Source organism: Cetorhinus maximus, unplaced genomic scaffold (genome assembly GCF_964194155.1).
Source record: "Cetorhinus maximus unplaced genomic scaffold, sCetMax3.hap1.1 HAP1_SCAFFOLD_3567, whole genome shotgun sequence".
NCBI classification, from domain to species: domain Eukaryota; kingdom Metazoa; phylum Chordata; class Chondrichthyes; order Lamniformes; family Cetorhinidae; genus Cetorhinus; species Cetorhinus maximus.
This window is the reverse complement of record NW_027599476.1, coordinates 1-19,270: the sequence shown is the minus strand read 5'-3', so window position 1 is coordinate 19,270 and position 19,270 is coordinate 1. Positions and strand designations below refer to the sequence as shown.

The 19,270-nt window shown below is 44.4% G+C and overlaps 1 protein-coding gene across 1 annotated transcript; it reads left to right on the top strand.

Moving 5' to 3' along the window:
- Positions 1-2,837: 2,837 nt before the first annotated feature.
- On the top strand, positions 2,838-19,263 carry LOC144678081 (prosaposin-like; the record flags this gene model as incomplete). Its single annotated transcript, XM_078537997.1, has 4 exons — positions 2,838-2,993; positions 6,042-6,116; positions 17,401-17,526; positions 19,087-19,263. Coding segments are annotated over exons 1-4 (519 nt in total), but the record flags the coding sequence as incomplete, so codon positions are not given.
- Between the last annotated feature and the right edge of the window lie 7 nt (positions 19,264-19,270).

The window sequence follows — 19,270 nt, the reverse complement described above, 5'->3', positions numbered from 1 at the left end:
GCGGATGCTGGGAACCTGAAACAACAATAGAAAATGCTGGAAAAACTCAGCAGGTCTAACAGCATCTGTGGAGTGAGAAACAATCACAGTGCAGAAGAGGCCCTTCAGCCCATCGAGTCTGCACCGACGCATGAGAAACACCTGACCTACCTACCTAATCCCATTTACCAGCACTTGGCCCATAGCCAAATTAACGTTTTGAGTCTCTATGTCTCTTCAGACCTCTTCCATCACACTCCTGACTTGTGCCTTGTAGATGGTGGACAAGCTTTGCGAAGTCAGGTGGTGGGTTACTCGCCGCAGGTTTCCTAACCCCTGACCTGGTCTTGTAGCCACACTATTTATATGCCTAGTCCAGTTCAGTTTCTGGTCAATGGTAACCCCCATAATGTTGGTAGTAGGAGATTCAGGGATGTTAATGCCATTGAACGTCAAGGGGCGATGGTTAGATTCTCTCTTGTTGGAGATGGTCATTGTTGGCACTTGTGTGGTGCAAATGTTACTTGCCGGTTGTCAGCCCAAGCCTGGATATTATCCAGATCTTGCTGCATTTGGACATGGACTGCTTCAGTATCTGAGGAGTCACAAAAGGTGCTGAACATTGTACAATCATCAGCGAACACCCCCACTTCTGACCTTATGATGGAAGGAAAGTCATTGAAGCAGCTGAAGATGGTTGGGCTGAGGGACTAAGATGATCGACCTCCAACAACCACAAGCATCTTCCTTTCTGCTAGGTATGACTCCATCCAGTGGAGAGTTTCCCCCAATTCTCATTGACTCCAGTTTTGCTAGGGCTCCTTGATCCCACACTTAGTCAAATGTGGCCTCGATGTCAAAGGCAGTCACTCTCACCTCCCCTCTGGAGTTCAGCTCCTTTGTATATGTTTGGACTAAGCCTGTAATGAAGTCAGGAGCTGAGTGGCCCTGGCAGAACCCAAACTGAGCATCGGTGAGCAGGTAAATGCTGAGTAAGTGTTGCTTGATAGCATTGTCAACAACCCATTCCATTACTTTACTGATGATTTGAGAGTAGACTGATGGGGCGGTAATTGGTCGGGTTGGATTTATCCTGCTTTTTGTGTACAGGACATACCTGGGCAATTTTACACATAGCCGGGTAGATGCCAGTGTTGTAGCTGTACCGGAACAGCTTGGCTAGGGGTGCGGCAAGTTCTGCAGCACTATTTCCGGAATATTGTTAGGCCCCATAGCCTTTGCTGTATCCAGTGCCTTCAGCCATTTCTTGATATCATGTGAATTGAATTGGCTGAAGACTGGCATCTACGATGCTGGGGACCTCTAGAGGAGGCCAAGATGGATCATCCACTCAGCAGTCCTAGCTCAAGATTGTAGCAAATGCTTTTGAATTGATGTGCTGGGCTTCCCCATCATTGAGGATGGAGATGTTTGTGGAGCTGCCACCTCTAGTGAGTTGTTTAATTGTCCACCACCATTCACAACTGGATGTGACAGGACTGCAGAGCTGGAGTACTGTGTACAGTATTCGGCCTCCTTTATTTAAGGAAGAATGTAAATGCTTTGGAAGCAGTTCAGAGAAGATTTACTGGCCTAATAGCTGGAATGGGAGCGTTGTCTTATGAGGGAAGGTTGGACAGGCTAGGCTTATATCTGCTGGAGTTTAGAAGAGTAAGAGGAGACTTGATTGATATATTTAAGCTCCTGAGGGGTCTTCACAGGGTGGGTTTGGAGAGGATGTTCCTCTTGTGGGAGAATCTAGAACTAGGGGCCACTGTTTAAAAATAAGAGGTTGCCCATTTAAGACAGATGAGAATTTTTTCTTAGGGTAGTGTGTCTTTGGAACTCTTTTTTTTTTCATTCATTCACGGGATGTGGTCTTCACTGGCTAGGCCAGCATTTATTGCCCATCCTGAATTGCTCTCGAGAGGCTGGTGGTGAGCTGCCTTCTTGAACCACTGCAGTCCATGTGCTGTAGGTACACCCACAGTGCTGTTAGGGAGGGAGTTCCAGGATTTTGACCCAGTGACAGTGAAGGAACAGCGATATATTTCAAGTCAGGATGGTGAGTGACTTGGAGGGGAACTTCTAGGTGGTGGTGTTCCCATCTATCTGCTGTCCTTGTCCTTCTAGATGGTAGTGGTCATAGGTTCAGAAGGTGCTGTCTAAGGAGCCTTGGTGAATTCCTGCAGTGCATCTTGTAGATGGTACACACTGCTGCTACTGTGCATCGGTAGCGGAGGGAATGAATGTTTGGATGGGATGCTTTGCCCAGGATGATATCAAGGTTCTTGAGAGTTGTGGGAGCTGCACTCATCCAGGCAGGTGGGGAGTATTCCATCACACTCCTGACTTGTGCCTTGTAGATGGTGGGCAGGCTTTGGGGAGTCAGGAGGTGAGTTACTCATTGCAGGATTCCGAGCCTCTGACCTGCTCTTTTAGCCACAGTATTTATATGGCTAGTCCAGTTCAGTTTCTGGTCCATGGTAACCCCCAAGATGTTGATAATGGGGGATTCAGTGATGGTAATGTCTCTTCCTCAAAAGGCAGTGGAAGCAGAGTCTTTGAATATTTTGAAGGCAGAGCTCGATAGATTCTTGATAAGCCAGGGTATAAAAGGTTAACAGAGGTGGTTTGGAATGTGGGGTTGAGGTTACAATCAGATCAGCCATGATCTTACTGAATGATGGAACAGGCTCGAGGGGCCAAGGGACCTACTCCTCCTCCTCATTCGTATGTTCGTATACTGGACCTCTCGGGTACTCCGGATGTGGGAGAGCACAACAATGTCATGCTTCTCATCCCTTCATGTCCCTTAGTTACTGATTATATATTGCCTCTGAAGTGAATTATAAATTGCTTGTTTTCTTCCCATGTTAGCTGTAGCCAGTCCCCTCTTGGGACAGGAACGATGTGCTGAAGGGCCTACCTTTTGGTGTCAAGATGTAAAGACTGCCTCTGGATGTGGAGCTGTAAAACACTGTCAGCAAACTGTCTGGAGACAGCCAACTGTGGTAAGTCAGTGGGAATATTGTTTGTAATTGCCTCATATTTCTGTCAATCACGAGTATTGTAGCCTTTTGGAGTAGCCTGTATGTGAGATTAGCAGAATTGCTGAGTAATGGGCAATGGGTTCTGGTGAAATTTGATTTTGAGAAGTATTATTAATGGAAGGGGAACAGAGAGGAATTGACATAAATTGTATTGATTCTGTTGCAATTTATGTACCAGGAAGCTGGAATAATTTGAGTTCTGAATTATTAATGTTACACAGTACACTACTGGGTGGGCAGCTTTCCCTGCTGTTTACCAGGACTAAAATGCTTCATGCACTTGACAATATTGTGTGGCTCTTTGTGTCACAGCTGAATGGCTAGGGATGAATGACAACTTAATGTTCATCTTCTAAATTGAATCTTGTAATTACGTGTCTGTGAATGTGCCACTACAGCTCAGGGTGGAATGTATCTGGTACGATCAGTGCTTTTTACTAACTGGGATGGCCTGTGTCAGTATATTTTAATTGCAATGTGTTGATTGTTTGGGTTATTGAGGTAGTGTTAAGGAAATGATCAGTTGGGATATTTAGGGGAGCCAAGTTTGAGTAGAAAGCATTAAACGTCCATTCAGGGTTTTTATACAGATTGTGGTTTTTTTGGGTACTGACACTGGATTCACACGCCCAGATTGGTAAGCTGAAAGTTTCCTTTGGGTTCCATGTGAAATGAATCTGGGCAGCTTCAATCCACTTCTGAATGGGGCAAGAGCGGGAGGCAAACTGGAGTGAGGAGAACAAAAGCAGTGGTCCTAGCGCTGACCTGACCCTTGGGGAACACCACTGTTTACCATCCTCCAGTCTGAAAAATAACTATCTACTTTGTTTTTGTCTTCACGCCAATTATTAATCCAAGCTGATACTGAGCCACCTTCTACGAGCCTCAATTTTGTTAACCTGCCTTATGTGGTGTTTTGTCAATTTAAAAAAAAAATCCATACAGACAACATCCACTACATTCCCTTCATCAACTTTCTTTGTTACTTCTCAAAAGAATCCAATGAGATTAGTCAAAAACAATCTGCGTTTTACAAATCTGTGCTGGCTTTCCCTAGTTAACACAAACCTTTTCGCTAATTATTGCTTCTAGACACTGGTAAAATGGGTGGACACCAAGGGCAGATCAAATTCAACACAACTAAATTTCAGTAAGTAGGATGAGGAGGAACACCATAAAACAAATGGGAGAATTTTAAAGAGGGTGCAGGAACAGAGAGGGACTTGGGGGTTCCCAGACCTCTTCGAAGTTGGTTAGACAAGTTGATGGAGCCACATACCACCACCTGCCCCAAGCGACCTGACTACCACCACCGCACAACCCCCACAATGCAACTCTGCTATTCCCCACAACCCGATTAGCCACTCACCTCATCGACCCACTCACTCACCCACCCACTTCCCCATCCGTCCATCACACCTTATACTAGCTGTCTGAAGGAGTATCTCTTTAGTCCCGTTACTTTGCTCTTTTTCCAAACCCTCTTAATTTTTCATTTAGTTGTTTTTCAAATATTTATCCACTCTCCTTCAAGATGTTAGTGATTAGCTTCCACTGCTGTGACAGGTAGAGCATTCAATATCCATTCTCTATAAAAACAATTACAACCTCTTTTGGGGGCACTAAGTTTATGACCTCCAGTTACTGACTTGCTCACTAGTTGAAATATTTTTCATCGATTTACCTCATCGAGACCCATCTTAATTAGTTTATGAGGAGAGGTTGGGCCTGTATCCATTGGAGTAAGATTGAGAGGTGATCTTGCTGAAACATATAAGATGCTGAGGGAATTTGACAGTGTGGATGCTGAGAGGATGTTTTCCCCCTGTGAGAGAGACTAGAACAAGCGGATACAGTTTAAAATTAAAGGCAGAGATGAGATTTTTTTTCTCTATCATAAGGTCATTAATCTGTGGAATTCTCTTCCCAGAGAGCAGTGGAGGGTGGGTTATTGAATTTATTGAATCAGATTTTTGGTAGACAAGGGAGTCCCAAGGGTATAGAGGGTAGAGAGAAAAGTAGAGGCCATAATCAGATTAACCATGATTTAATAAAATGGCGGAATGGCCAACTCCTAATTTGCATGTTAATCCTGTACGCCTCTATCAAATCACACAACCATTTCTGCTGAAATGAAGATTATTCCAGTTTCTCTAGTCTCCTCCTAATTAAAGCCACTTATCCCTACAAATCTTTCCCCTCTGTGGATTTGACACCCCTCCTCACATAAGATGCCCAAAACTGGACACAGTATTCTAACTGGCGCTGCAGACAAATTGAATTCTAGAGTGAACAAAGTCGGAAGTGATTAGTCTCATTAGCGAGGCCACTATTTCACAACTTTCATCTAAATAGAATTCTGGAATTTGATCCCAATCTGCTAAGGGTAATCCTGGAATCTCATCCTTTAAGCAGAGCTTTTATGTTCATCAGATTAGGCAGGTGGTTAATACACCATAGTGACCAGGAATGTTGTTAACTATTTGGAAATGGGCTGCTATGGTGTTGAGAGGGTCAGAAGCCAGGTTGGAGTTGTAGCAAGGGTCAAGAGGAGATGGCACTTTCAGGAAAAAAAGATGGTGGATGTGTTGTGTGAGAGGTTGTGAGGGCAGGGAATTGTATTAGCTAGTACAGGAGCCCAGAGCAGGTGTGCTCAGGGATGGGATGGTTTGAGGCAGCAGGAGGAGGATCTTGGTGATGAGATAAGGAAAAACTTTCAGAAGGGAGTGAATCTAAGGGAAGAGGCACTGGGTGTGGATTGTGCACAGGAAATTGTCTTGCAGAGGAATTTTATATTCAAGGATAAATTGCAGTTTCAAGTATTCTCAGAAAAAGCCCTCTTATTTCATGATAGCTGTACAGCTCATTCATGCTGGTCCTGGTTACGTCCAAGGTTGTTCTATATTCCTGTTTAATCTGATCTTGATTTTGGCATTTCTAACCTTGATTGTGGAATTAAATGCTTTTCTGGACTACATTGGTACTTACTATGCCCTTGTTTTATTTCAGAAAAGTGCCCCTTGTGACCTGTGCAAAGAAGTTGTGTCAGTGATGGGAAACCTTCTAAAAGACAATGCCACAGAGGTACTGTGAATGTGAACTTTTGCCTTTTTTTAATATTCATTCATGGGATGTGGGCATTGCTGGCTAGGCCAGCATTTATTGCCCATCCCGAATTGCCCTTGAGAAGGGTTAGAGTCATTTTGCAAATTTAAAGGCAGAGTTGTGTGGAAAATGGAGTGCGGTACATGCCTACAGACCCAGGAGCCATCAGGTCCTTCTGAGGTCAGTGTACTACTAATGCAAATCTTCAGAGTTTGAGTCCGGAACTGGATTGTGCGGCCCCCTGCAGCAGAAGTGGAGAGGCGGGGTTCCCTCTCCCCTCTCCTCCCTGTGCCACTATTCCGATGTTCCCATTGGTTGCTAATTCCGAATGGTATCGACTAGGAACCAAAACTATGACACAGTATTTCTGGAAATATCTTTGATATTGCAATAGACTTGAGGTTGCATTGTGAAATGAGGATTTGAAGCTCAAATCAGAGTTTGAACCCATCCTTCACCCTTCACATAGAGCACATTTACACATTCCTTTTCTTGGGAGTTGGAGAGTTTGAATACTGGGTTAGGAGGAGCAGTGGAACAAAATGAACAGTTCTCTGGGTGTGTCTCAGGTTGCGTGTTATCATATGAATGTTTCCTGTAACTTGCTTGATTATTCCTAGAGATCCTGTGTATTATATAAGGTGTTGCTGAAGTCCCATGTCAAGTAAGTCACACATGACAGTGGTCCGAAAATTGTGCCCTATATCTTCCAGTCAATGGCATTGCTGGGCACATGGCTGCTGCCCACAAAGCTTTTCCCGAACCAACTTTCCTGTCTGTTTCTCCTGGGATCTTCCAATTCCGGCTGAAGCAGAAATGGAATGAGCAGTGTCTCCAGAATAAGTCCAGTAAGTATAGTCGAATCTGGGGAAGGAGAGGACACGTCCCCTTTTTACGCAATAGCTGCCGTATCCGGTACATTTTAATGGGTGGGTGTGTGGGCAGGTTGGGGGGATGTTCTTGGGTCAGTGGGGGGTAGTCAGGTCAGATGCGGGGTCGGGGTGGGGGTGGTGGAATCAGTTGGGTAGATCGATTGTAATGCTGAGTTGCGTTGTGCTGCTGTTAGACCAGGAATTGAGCTAACATTTCCATAATAGGCATCTGGCTAAATCCTGTGTATTTGGCCCAAGCCTCTGCCCTAAGTTGGAGATATTCCCAGAGGGTCTCGTGGCAGTGACCTAGCCTATCGAAAGTTTAAACTTTCTAGGCAATTCCTGCTTATGTCTATCATCAGGACTTCTGCAGGGTCCAGAAGGGCACCTTCTAACATACATCTGTCTCTGACAATGCAGAGATCCGATGATTTGGGCCTGTATTGAACATTACCATAGCGCCAAGGATAGAGGGTATCTATTTCACATCTCAATAGCTCAAAATGTGGAGATCATGTGGTCAAGAGCTGAGCATCACCTTCATTAGGGGTAACATATTAGCTTGGATAGAGGATTGCCTAACCAACAGAAAGCGGAGAGTTAGGATAAATGGGTCTGTTTCTGGATGGCAAGCTGTAACTAGCGGGGTGCCACAGGGTTCGGTCCTTGGGGCCCAACTATTTACAATCTATATTAATGACTTGGATTCGGGGATAGAAGGTACCATAGCTAAATTTGCAGATGGCACCAAAATAGGTGGGAAAGTAAGTTGCAATGAAGAAATAAGACATTTACAAATGGATATGGACAGGTTAGGTGAATGGGCCAAAACTTGGAAGAAGGAGCTTAACATGCATATTTGTGAGGTTATCCATTTTGGTAGGAAGAATAAAAAGGCGACCTATTATTTAATGGAGAGAAACTTCAGAATGCTTCAGTGCAGAGGGATCTGGGTGTCCTCATGCATGAATTGCTGAAAGCTAGTATGCAGGTACAGCGGGTAATAAGGAAGGCGAATGGAATTTTGGCATTTATTGCTAAAGGAATAGAGTATAAAAATAGGGAAGTGTTGTGGACACACAGGCATTTCACAGCTCATGAATTCAGTTTTGAATTGTTACATAGACAAGTATGCCAGCCAATTTACACACACCAATACCACATCAATAGCTTTGAGAAAAGGGGTTGTTTTGGTTGAGGGAAACAGGTTGGCCTGGTCACAAAGAGAACTCCCTGCTCTTTGAATGACAGCATGGGGTCTCTTACATCCAGCTTGGGCCTTGACAGTGTACCACTCCCTCAGTGCTGCAAAGAAGTGTCAACCTACTTCAAATGCTCAAATCATGGGAGAGGGACTTAAACTAATAATTTTCTGACTCAGAGGTGAGACTGCATTCTTTGAGCCAAGCTGACAATTACTTCAGATTGTGATTAGAGAGAATTGAGGGGAAACAGAATGTAATGTGTTCAAACCAGGTTCAGATTTCCAAGCATAAGAAACCAAGTAAATTTAGGAGTTCATTGAGAAATGAACACAGGTGCTTTGGCTGGGAGGGCGAACGATTAGGATCTTAAAAGGAGAAATGGGAGGAGTTGGCAGCCTCCGTAAGTGGAGTCAGTGAGACAGATCACTGTCAGGACTGCAGCGGTCCAAGGCAGCAGCTCACCACCACCTTCTCAAGTGCAATTAGGGATGGGCAATAAATGCTGGCCCAGTCAGCAACGCGCATGTCCCGTAAATGAATAAAGAATATCAACATGCTCCTGCATGTCCTAGCAGGTGACACCCTAGCTGTCAACGGTTGGAGAGCAACAAGTTATAACCTGAAATGATGGCGGAAGCAACTTTAATAGTAACTTTCAAAAGTTGATGGATCACTGGGTTAGGAAGAGTATGAAACTAATCGAATAGCTCTTTCAAAGAGCTGGCACAGGAACAATGTGCTGAAGGGCTGCACAATTACATATATCTAGGAACTGGGGCTTGAGGGAAAGCAAATGATGGGGTGAGACAGTCTGAGAGACTGCTCGGAAGCAGCCTGTGTGAATACTACAATACGTTTAGTCATAGATCAGAGCGTAGGGAAGTCATGTGCTGTTCTAGGGAAACAAGTACCAGAGGCTATTTGGAAGGAAAGTAGTGGCACATGACATAACATAAAGATAACATAAAGGCAAAAACTAAGGCATACCAAATTGCAAAGGTCAGTGGCAGGCTGGAAGATTGGGAAACTTTTAAAGATCAACAAAAGGTTACTGAAAAAATAATAAAAAGAGCAAAGGTAAATTATGAAAGAAAACTAGCGCAAAACGTAAAAACTGATAGCAAAAGCTTCTACAAGTATATAAAAGGAGGGTAGCTAAAGTGAATGTTGGTCCCTTGGAGGATGAGACTGGGGAGTTAATAGTGGGGAACACAGAAATGGCAGAGACGCTTAATCAATATTTTGCCTCAGTTTTCATGGTGGAGGACACTAATACCAGCCCAACAGTAACAGGTAGAGCAGAGGATATAGAGAAGGAGAAACTTAGAACAATCACCATCACGAGAGAAAAAGTACTGAGCAAACTATTGGTACTAAAGGGTGACAAGTCCCCAGGACCTGATGGCCTACACCCCAGGGTCTTAAAGGAAGTGGCAGCGGAGATAGTGGATGCATTGGCTATAATATTCCAAAATTCCCTGGATTCTGGAAAGGTTCCAGGGGATTGGGAAAATGCTAATATTTCGCCCTTTTTCAAAAAAAAGGTGGTGGGAGGCAGAAAGTAGGAAACTATAGATCAGTTAGTTCAACATCTGTCATTGGGAAATTGTTGGAATCCATTATTAAGGAAGTAGTAATGGGGCATTTGGAAAGTCAAAATGCAATCCATCAGAGTCAGCATGGTTTTATGAAGAGTAAATCGTGTTTGACTAATTTGCTAGAGTTCTTTGAAGATGTGACAAGCAAAGTAGATAATAGGGATCCTGTAGATGTAGTATATCTGGATTTCCAGAAGGCCTTAGATAAGGTGCCGCACAAAAGGTTCTTACACAAGATAAGATCACACGGAGTTAGGGGTAATATATTAGCTTGGATAGAGGATTGGCTAACCTACAGAAAGCAGAGAGTCGGGATAAATGGGTCTATTCTGGATGGCAAGCTGTAACTAGTGGGGTGCCACAGGGTTCGGTCCTTGGGCCCCAACTATTTACAATCTATATTAATGACTTGGATTCAGGGATAGAAGGTACTATAGCTAAATTTGCAGATGACACCAAAATAGGAAAGTAAGTTACAATGAAGAAATAAGAAATTTACAAATGGATATGGACAGGTTAAGTGAATGGGCCAAAATGTGGCAGATGGAGTTTAACGTGGGATGAGTGTGAGGTTATCCATTTTGGTCGGAAGAATAAAAAAGGTGACTTATTATTTAAATGGAGAGAAACTTCAGAATGCTTCAGTGCAGAGGGATCTGGGTGTCCTCATGCATGAATCGCTGAAGCTAGTATGCAGGTACAGCAGGTAATAAGGAAGGCAAATGGAATTTTGGCATTTATTGCTAAAGGAATAGAGTATAAAAATAAGGAAGTGTTGTTGCATCTGCTGCTGCTGATTACCAATGAATGTCCAGTTTTAAGCTGCTAGATCTGTTCTGAACACAATGGAGAAATATTCATCTCCACAATACTGTCACAACAGGTAGATTGGTGAGGGTGAGGTCAAGTTCCCTCTGGTTGGTTTCCTTACCACCTGCTGCAGGCCAAGGCTGCCAGTTATGCCCTTCTAGACTCAGCCAGCTCAGTCAGCAGTGGTGTCATCAAGGCACGCTTGCTGATGGGCATTGACATCCCCCACAAGGGTACATTCTGTGCCCTTGGTACAAATCCAATCTAGCCCCATCACTCTACTCTCAGCCATCAGCAAAGTAATGGAAGTTGGCATCAACAGTACTATCAAGCAGCATTTACACAGCTCACTGATGTTCAGTTTGGGTTCTGCCAGGAGCAGTACAGACCCTGACCTCATTACAGCTTTGGTCCAAACATGATCAAATAAGCTAAATTCCAGAGGTGCGGTGAGAGTGACTGAAACAAAACAAAAATAGCTGGAAAAACTCAGCAGGTCTGACAGCATCTGCGGAGAGGAACACAGTTAACATTTCGAGTCCGTATGACTCTTCAACAGAACTAAGGAAATATAGAAAGTTTAAACTGACCTTGACGACAAGACAACATATGACTGAGCACGGTATCAAGGAGCCCTAGCAAAACTGGAGGCAATGGGAATCGGTGACCGGGGGTGAGGGTAGAATCTCTTTGTTGGTTGGAGTCATGCCTAGCACAAAGGAAGATGATTGTGGCTGTTGGAGTCCAATCTTCCAGCCCCTGGATATTACTACAGGAGTTTCCCAGGGTAATATAATCAGCCCAAACATCAGCTGCTTCATCAATGACCTTCCCTCCGTCTCAAGGTCAGAGGTGTTTGCTAATGTTTAAAAATGGTTTATTTGCCCTTAACAGCATTCTCGACTGTAGTGTGCTTCATCGTTGTAGTTAGTTCTAACACAGGTCTGTGCATAACCACTTCAGCTGAGCAATCAAACTTTGCAGCTGCTCTGTTTCTTCTATAGATGGGATATAATCTTTCCGTGATAACCTAGCATGATTAACAGGGATGGGAGTAACACTCTAATTAAGATTGCTGATTCAGACCTATTCTACTTAATGTCCAAACCAATATGTTGAGAAGTCCATGAAAGCTGACTTCTAATTTAAATTCCATTTAATACTCCAACAGAAATTATCAACGTGCGTCATGAAGATGCCTGAAAGGTTCCCTTTTTGATACCAATGAAACATTGCGTGATCTGCTTTCACACAGCCTACTTTCAGCAAAACAGATCTCCAGATAATACAAAACCCTCGAGGCAGCATTCGGTCAAAAACACATTTCTTTAGTTTCCATAGTTACTCTTCTGCTTTTCTGTTTAGATGGCTTCAGAAACACTTTCTCTGAATTCTTCACCTTGCAGTAACATGGGTTTTGTGTCAATTGATTGACACTCCCATGACTATGCAGCCAAAAGAGCTTTTTAAAAAAAAAAGACTCTCCAAGATTATTTTTCCTGCTAAGGGAGAGTTTACTCTAACATCAGTTTTGCCCCATGACTCTTCGAAACTCCGAGCATCAGCCTCGCTTTAGTCTTATGAGTCCCATCTGCAAAGACTTTTTTTCTGTATGGATCCATCTATGCAGCAAGGCTGGCTGGCCCCTACCTAGTACTTCAGAATGAAATCAAATTTTCTTCTGCTATCTACTTCCTTTTATTTTGTGTCTCATTAGTTTATCCTCCAGATTATTGGCAGCCACCAAAGTTAGACAGTCATCAAGACTTCTGCTTCTAGTCCTGTCTCGAAACTGTTCTGTAGGTTTCCTTTCGTTGCCTCGTCTATTGAAGCTTCAAGTTATCAACTTGTAATTTGGTTAATCTGCACTAATTTTATGCATCATCTCATCCATCATCACATAATTCCTCTCTCAAGGTCATAAGAACATAAAAAATGGGAACAGGAATAGGCCATTCAGCACCCCCCACCACCAAGACTTTTCTGTCATTCAGTAAAATTATGACTGTACTGATTGTGACCTTAACTCCACTTTCTGGAGTTCCTGCCTGCCCACCCCCTGCTGCCGCCGCCCACAACCCTTGACTCCCTTGTCAATCAAAACTCTGTCTAACACAGCCTTAACTATATTCTTATTCTTTCACTGGATATGGGCCCGCACTGGCTAGGCCAGCATTTGTTGCCCATCCCTAATTGCCCTTGAGAGGGTGGTAGTGAGCCAGCTACTTGAACAGCTGCCGTCCACGTGGTGTAGTTACACCCACAGTGCTTTTAGGGAGGATTTTAACCTGGCAAAATGGTTCCAAATTAGGATGGTGTGTGGCTTGGGGGAGAACTCCCAAGTGGTGGTGTCCCTATATATCTGCTGCCCTTGTCCTTCTAGATGGTAGCAGTTGTGGGTTTGGAAGGTGCTGCCTAAGAAGCCTTGGTGAGTTGCTGCAGTGTATCTTGAAGATGGTACACACTGCTGCTACTGTGCGTCGATGGTGGGGGGAGTGAATGTTTGTGGATGTGGTGCAAATCAACATGCTCCTGACTTGTGCCTTGTAGATTGTGGACAGGCTTTGAGAAGTCAGGAGATGAACTACTCGCCACTAGCCTCTGACCTGCTCTTGTAGCCACAGTATTTATATGGCTAGTCCAGTTCAGTTTCTGGTCAATGGTAACCCCCAGGATGTTGATAATGGGGGATTCAGTGATGGTAATGCCATTGAATATCAAGGAAAGGTGATTAGATTCTGACTTATTGGAAATGGTAATTGCTCAGCGCTTGTGTGGTGCAAGTGTTAATTGCCACTTAATCAGCCCAAGCCAGAATGTTGTCCAGATCTCCAACCAGTGGACGATTTTCCCCCTGATTACCATTCACTGCAGTTGTGATATTTCTCCTTGATGCCACACTTGGTCAAATGCTGCCTTGATAAGTTCAGCTCTTGTCCATGTTTGGACCAAGGTTATAATGATTCAGGAACTGAGTGGCCATGGCAGAATCCAACTGAGTGTCAGTGAGCACGATATTGCTGTGTAAATGCCACTTGATAGCACTGTTGATGACCCCTTCCATCACTTTACTGATGATTGAGAGTAGATTGATGAGGCGATAATTGGCTGGGTTGGGTGGCTCAGTTCATAGCACCCTCGCCTTTGAATCAGAGGGTTGTGGGTTCATGTCCCACTCCCGGAAACCAAGAACTGTGATTGTACTCGAAAGAGTTGCAATCTGTGACTGTTGATAACTCGAAAGAGTTTCCATGGTCAGGGCATACCTGGGCAATTTTCCACGTAGCTCGGTAGGTGCCAGTGTTGTAGCTGTACTGGAACAGCTTGGCTAGGGGCGTGGCAAGTTCTGGAGCACAAGTCTTCAGTGCTATTGTTGAATATTGTCGGGGCCCACAGCCTTTGCAGTATCCAGTGCCTTCACCTGTTTCTTGGTATCACGTGGAGTGAATTGAATTGGCTGAAGACTGGCATCAATGATGATTAGCATCTTAGGTCGAGATGGATCATCCACTTGGTACATTTAGCTGAAGTTTGTTGCAAAATACTTCAACCTTATCTTTTGTACTGATTTCCCCCCACTCCCTGCTAAGGGAGAGTTATCATTGAAGGAGCCCACTCCGCTAGTTAGTTGTTTAGTTGTCCACCATTCATGACTGGATGTGGCAGGATCTGATTTGATGGTTGTGGGATTGCTTAGCTCTGTCTATCGCACGCTGCTTCTGCTTTTTGGCATGCATATAATCCTGTGTTGCAGCTTCAGGTTGATGCCTCATTTTCAGGTGTGTCTGGTGCTGCTCCTTGCATGCCTTCCTGCACTTCATTGAATCAGGGTTGATCACCTATGGTAGAGAGATGGATATGATGGGTTGTGAGGTTACAGATTGTGGTTGAGTACAATTGTGTTGTTGCTGATGGCCCACAGTGCCTCATAGATGCTCAGTTTTCGGTTGCTAGATCTGTTCAAAATCTATCCTGAGGGGACTTGATAAAGTAGGTACCAGGAGGATGTCTCCACTTGCGGGGGAGCCTAGAACTAGGGGACAAATTTTAAGAATACGAGGTCTCCCTTTTAAAACTGAAATGAGGAGAAATTTTTTTCCTGATGGCCATTAGTCTGTGAAATTCCCTTCCTCGGAGTGGTGGAGGTTGGTTTGTTGAATATATTTAAGGCTGAGTTAGACAGATTTTTGATAGACAAGGGAATCGGGGGCTATAGGGGGGCAGAGGGGAAAGTTGAATTGAGGCCACGACTAGATCAGCCATGATCTTATTTAATGGCGGAGCGGGCTCAAAGGTCTGAATGGCCTATTCCTAAGTCTATGTTCCTATTTAACATGATGGTCATACCACACAACATGGAGGGATCCTCAACGTGAAGATGGGCCTTCATCTCCGCAAGCACTGTGCCTAGATCATTCCTACCAACACTGTCATGGACAGATGCATCTGTGGCAGGTAGATTGGTGAAGGCGAGGTCAAATAGGTTTTTCTCTCACCACCTGCCCCAGACCCAGTCTGAGTCCATTAGGACTCAGCTAGCTCGGTTAGTTGTGGTGCTACCGAGCCACTTGTGATGCGTCACTATTGAGCCTATTGCTGAAAGGATTTTCAGTTACATTGTTCATAAGCAAAGTATTCATGTACACACATTTCTCTCAACTAGCCATTAACAAATTTCCTCCCGTTATCAGTTAGAAACTTAACTGGTGCCCCATTCCGGTTCCTATCGATTTCTCCATGATTTTATCCCTTTTGTTCTTGCCATATATTACTGTAGAAAGTCTAACTCTGGCTGCCATATCAATAAAGTGTAAAATGGAAATATTTCTTTTGTCGTCACATAGCTTTAGATCCAGGGCAGCTGCCCCATTAAAGTCATGTGCCAATGGGAGGCTGACAATAGGATATACTTGAATCCACCAACACTTTTTACCTTTTTCACATTTTGCTTTAATCACTTTGAGCCTTGTTCTTCTACTCCTCAGACACCTACCAGTTTTGCAGGATTTTTAATCTTTGACAAGAAGGGTGAGCAAATTCTCTATGCAGCTTTAGACAATTTGTTTCTTTTTCTGATTCTTATCACCTGATGCCATTAATACTTCTCTGACATTCTGATCAGCAACATTTTAAGGGGATACAATAATTCTGTAATTGGGTAAACTGCAGATCCACTGACTTTCCAAAAACAATTGCTTGATCATGTTCCATGTCCAGTATTATTTGTGTCTTTTTCATGGAAGGCTTACTTAACAGCAAAGGTACTTCACTAGAGTAAGTACTGCAGCTATTTTGCATGGAGTGACCTCAGTGGTGTTGTCATTTCCGAACCTAAAACAGGTAGAACTTAGTTACATCCCGACCTCACCTCAATCCTCACTACTGAATGAATCTAGATAACGTTTTAGTCAAACTGGCCCACACATTGTCGAATTGCAACCACTATCTAACACGGCACAGTTAAATGAACCTGTGACTGATGCACTCATCACTTCCTGTGACTAGTGCAGTTTCTTCAGACTGATCATCATCATCTTCAGCCTCCAAATTCTCTAACATGTGCCAGTTCGAGAACCCTGCTTTGCCACTTTTGGCAGTTTATTGCATAATTATATTCTGAGTCACAACTGAAGCACCTGTTAACTGTTCCCTGGGCATTCCTGGGTTCATACACCTAATATTGCTGTTCCAATCCTGTCTTCTGCTATAATATCAAGATCTGCTGAAAGTGCTTTCAGCCACATTCCTTCTGTCTATAACTCTTTTTCTTTGTACTAGCACCTGTGTCTGGTATCTAGACGAGCTCAAAGTGCTGCAATTATTGAGTCCTCCAACTTTTGTGACAGCACAAAATGTCCAATTTGTGCCATCAAGGCTGCTGTAAGTGGCTGCTTCCCCAGGATTTTTTTCAAGGCAGCAGACATCTGCTTCAAAAGGGATTCTCTTTCAGGGAACCCAGTTAAGACCAGGAGCCTGTGCATATGCGACAACTTAGCACAATCCACCAACTCAAATGTGAGCCCTGAACAAGAAATTTCCATTTGGAATTTCTGCTATCTTCTCTGCAGTGTGTTAAAGTCTATGATTGGTTCATCCATGGAATGACCACCCACCTATCTACTAACGCCTGACCATACCTCATAGACATTCAATAGATCAAATTTCTTAGAAATTTCATCCATGGAGCCTAGTAGAAGAAGCAAACTTTCCTCAGCATTCATCCAGACAGGCACCCAGCTTACAAAATACTATGCTTCCTAACAAAAGCAAAATCAGAAGCTGCAATTCTTTACCTTATCTTGTTTTCTCTTGGGTAGGGATGTAACCCTGTCCACGTTTCCACTTCACTTTCCACTGGTCGTAAGGTTCAGACTCTGAGAACCATCAGCACGTAATCGTTCCCTGACAATTATACACTTCCTTTCACCATTCTTCACAAAACCTACTCTGATTGTAATCTTCTGTTTTTAAAGAAATTCTCAATTTCCAACCTTTGCCTTTAGGCAGCCATTCTCTGGTGTCATGTTCTACCCCTAGCAGCCATTTGGTGAAGGAGGAGACCAGAAGTCAAAACTTTATGCAGTTTAGATTTGTTCACAAAGTGACACATTACAAGTGTATAGCTCCTAACTGTATTAGCACCCCTGTGTCATAAATAGCTCTTTATATGCGCGCAAATAATGAATGCCCTCCTCCACTTGTTTATCCTTACCTTAAATTTATTCAATTAACAAAAGTTTGCGAGGGTTTGATTTAGTAACTTTGTTTTATCTTCTAGGCGGAATTGCGAGGTTACTTGGAAAAAGCCTGTGACCTGCTTCCAAGCCCGACCTTGACAACACAATGCAATGAATTAGTAGATGACTACTTGCCGATCATCTTGGATATTCTGAAGGGAGAGTTGGTAAACTGGATCTTAATGTCTTACTTCTTAATGTCAGTGCTCCGATGAAATAATACATCTTGAAACAACAAGTAGCCTTTTCCTCCCTCTCCTCTAGTCATTGTATCCCCCCAACCTGCCAAGTGCAGACAGGAAAACCATCTATACTCAATAGTGGTTAGAATGTGGAATTTGCTACCATATGGAGTAGTTTAGGTAAATAGTGTTGTTGCAGTTAAAGGGAAGCTAGACAAACACAGTAAGTCCTCAACATCAGTTAATGGATGTATTCCTGAAAATGGCGAATTTAAGTGAAACGTGAGTCCATTAGGAATTGATGTAAAAGCCTTCGGACGTGGCTTGCCCAGAAAAGCCAAGTTGAAATACTGTGACATTTATGTGCAGCACTGTGCATTCCTATGTCAAACATCTTGCAATGTAAAATACATCGTTGAAATGACAGAAATACTGTATAAATTCAAATTAAATAACACAGAAACACCAAACAAACCCTGAGTAGCACAGCGTCGGTGTCTCACCCACAACACTCATGAAACTAAGCTCAAACTTTTTACTTTCCTTTCCCATTCTTTGTCCCCTCTCCCACTGTGTCTCTCCCCTTTCCCCCTCTCTCTCTCCCTCTCTCTCTCTCTCTCTCTCTCTCTCTCTCTCTCTCTCTCTCTCTCTCTCTCTCTCTCTCTCTCTCTCCCATTGCCCTTTCTCTCTCTCTCCCATTGCCCCCTCTCTCCTCCCCCCTTTCCCCCTCCCTCCCTCTCTCTCTCCCCCCTTTCCCCCCCCCCTCTCTCCCTCTCTCTCTCTCTCTCTCTCTCTCTCTCTCTCGCCTTCCACCCTCCCTCTCTCTCTCCCTCCCCTTTCCTCTCTCTCTCTCCCCCCTCTCTCTCTCTCCCCCCCTCTCTCTCTCTCTCCCCCCTCTCTTTCTCTCTCTCTCCCCCCTCTCTCTCTCTCTCCCCCTCTCCTCTCTCTCTCTCTCTCTCTCCCCCCCTCTCTCTCTCTCTCTCCCCCTCTCTCTCTCTCTCTCTCTCCCCCCCCTCTCTCTCTCTCTCTCTCTCTCTCTCTCCCCCCTCTCTCTCTCTCTCTCTCTCTCTCCCCCCTCTCTCTCTCTCTCTCTCTCCCCCCTCTCTCTCTCTCTCTCTCTCTCTCTCTCTCTCTCCCCCCTCTCTCTCTCTCCCCCCCTCTCTCTCTCTCTCCCCCCCTCTCTCTCTCCTCCCCCCTCTCTCTCTCTCTCTCTCCCCCCCCCTCTCTCTCTCTCTCTCTCCCCCCCTCTCTCTCTCTCTCTCTCTCTCCCCCTCTCTCTCTCTCTCTCTCTCTCCCCCTCTCTCTCTCTCTCTCTCTCTCTCCCCCCTCTCCTCCCCCTCTCTCTCTCTCCCCCCCCTCTCTCCCCCCCCCGCCTCTCTCTCTCTCTCTCTCTGTCTCTCTCAGATGGGGCTGGGGTGGGCTGTTGGGTGTGGCTAGGGCCCCCCACACCTGACTAGCTTCCAGAATTCGGGCTTAATTCTTGGACTGTTCGGAGTTAGAAAATGGTCCACTTTTGTGCATCTCACTTTCTGTCTCCTTTTATAGGACAATCCTGAAGTGGTGTGTAGTGCTCTGCACTTGTGCCAGTCGCTGCAAGAGAACCTTGCAAAGAGAAATATTCTCTCCAATGAGATACCAGAAGTGGACATGTCCAGATTAACCGCCCCTTTCATTGCCAATGTTCCTCTCCTCCTCTATCCACAGCAGGTCACCAGGCCTAAGGTAAGCA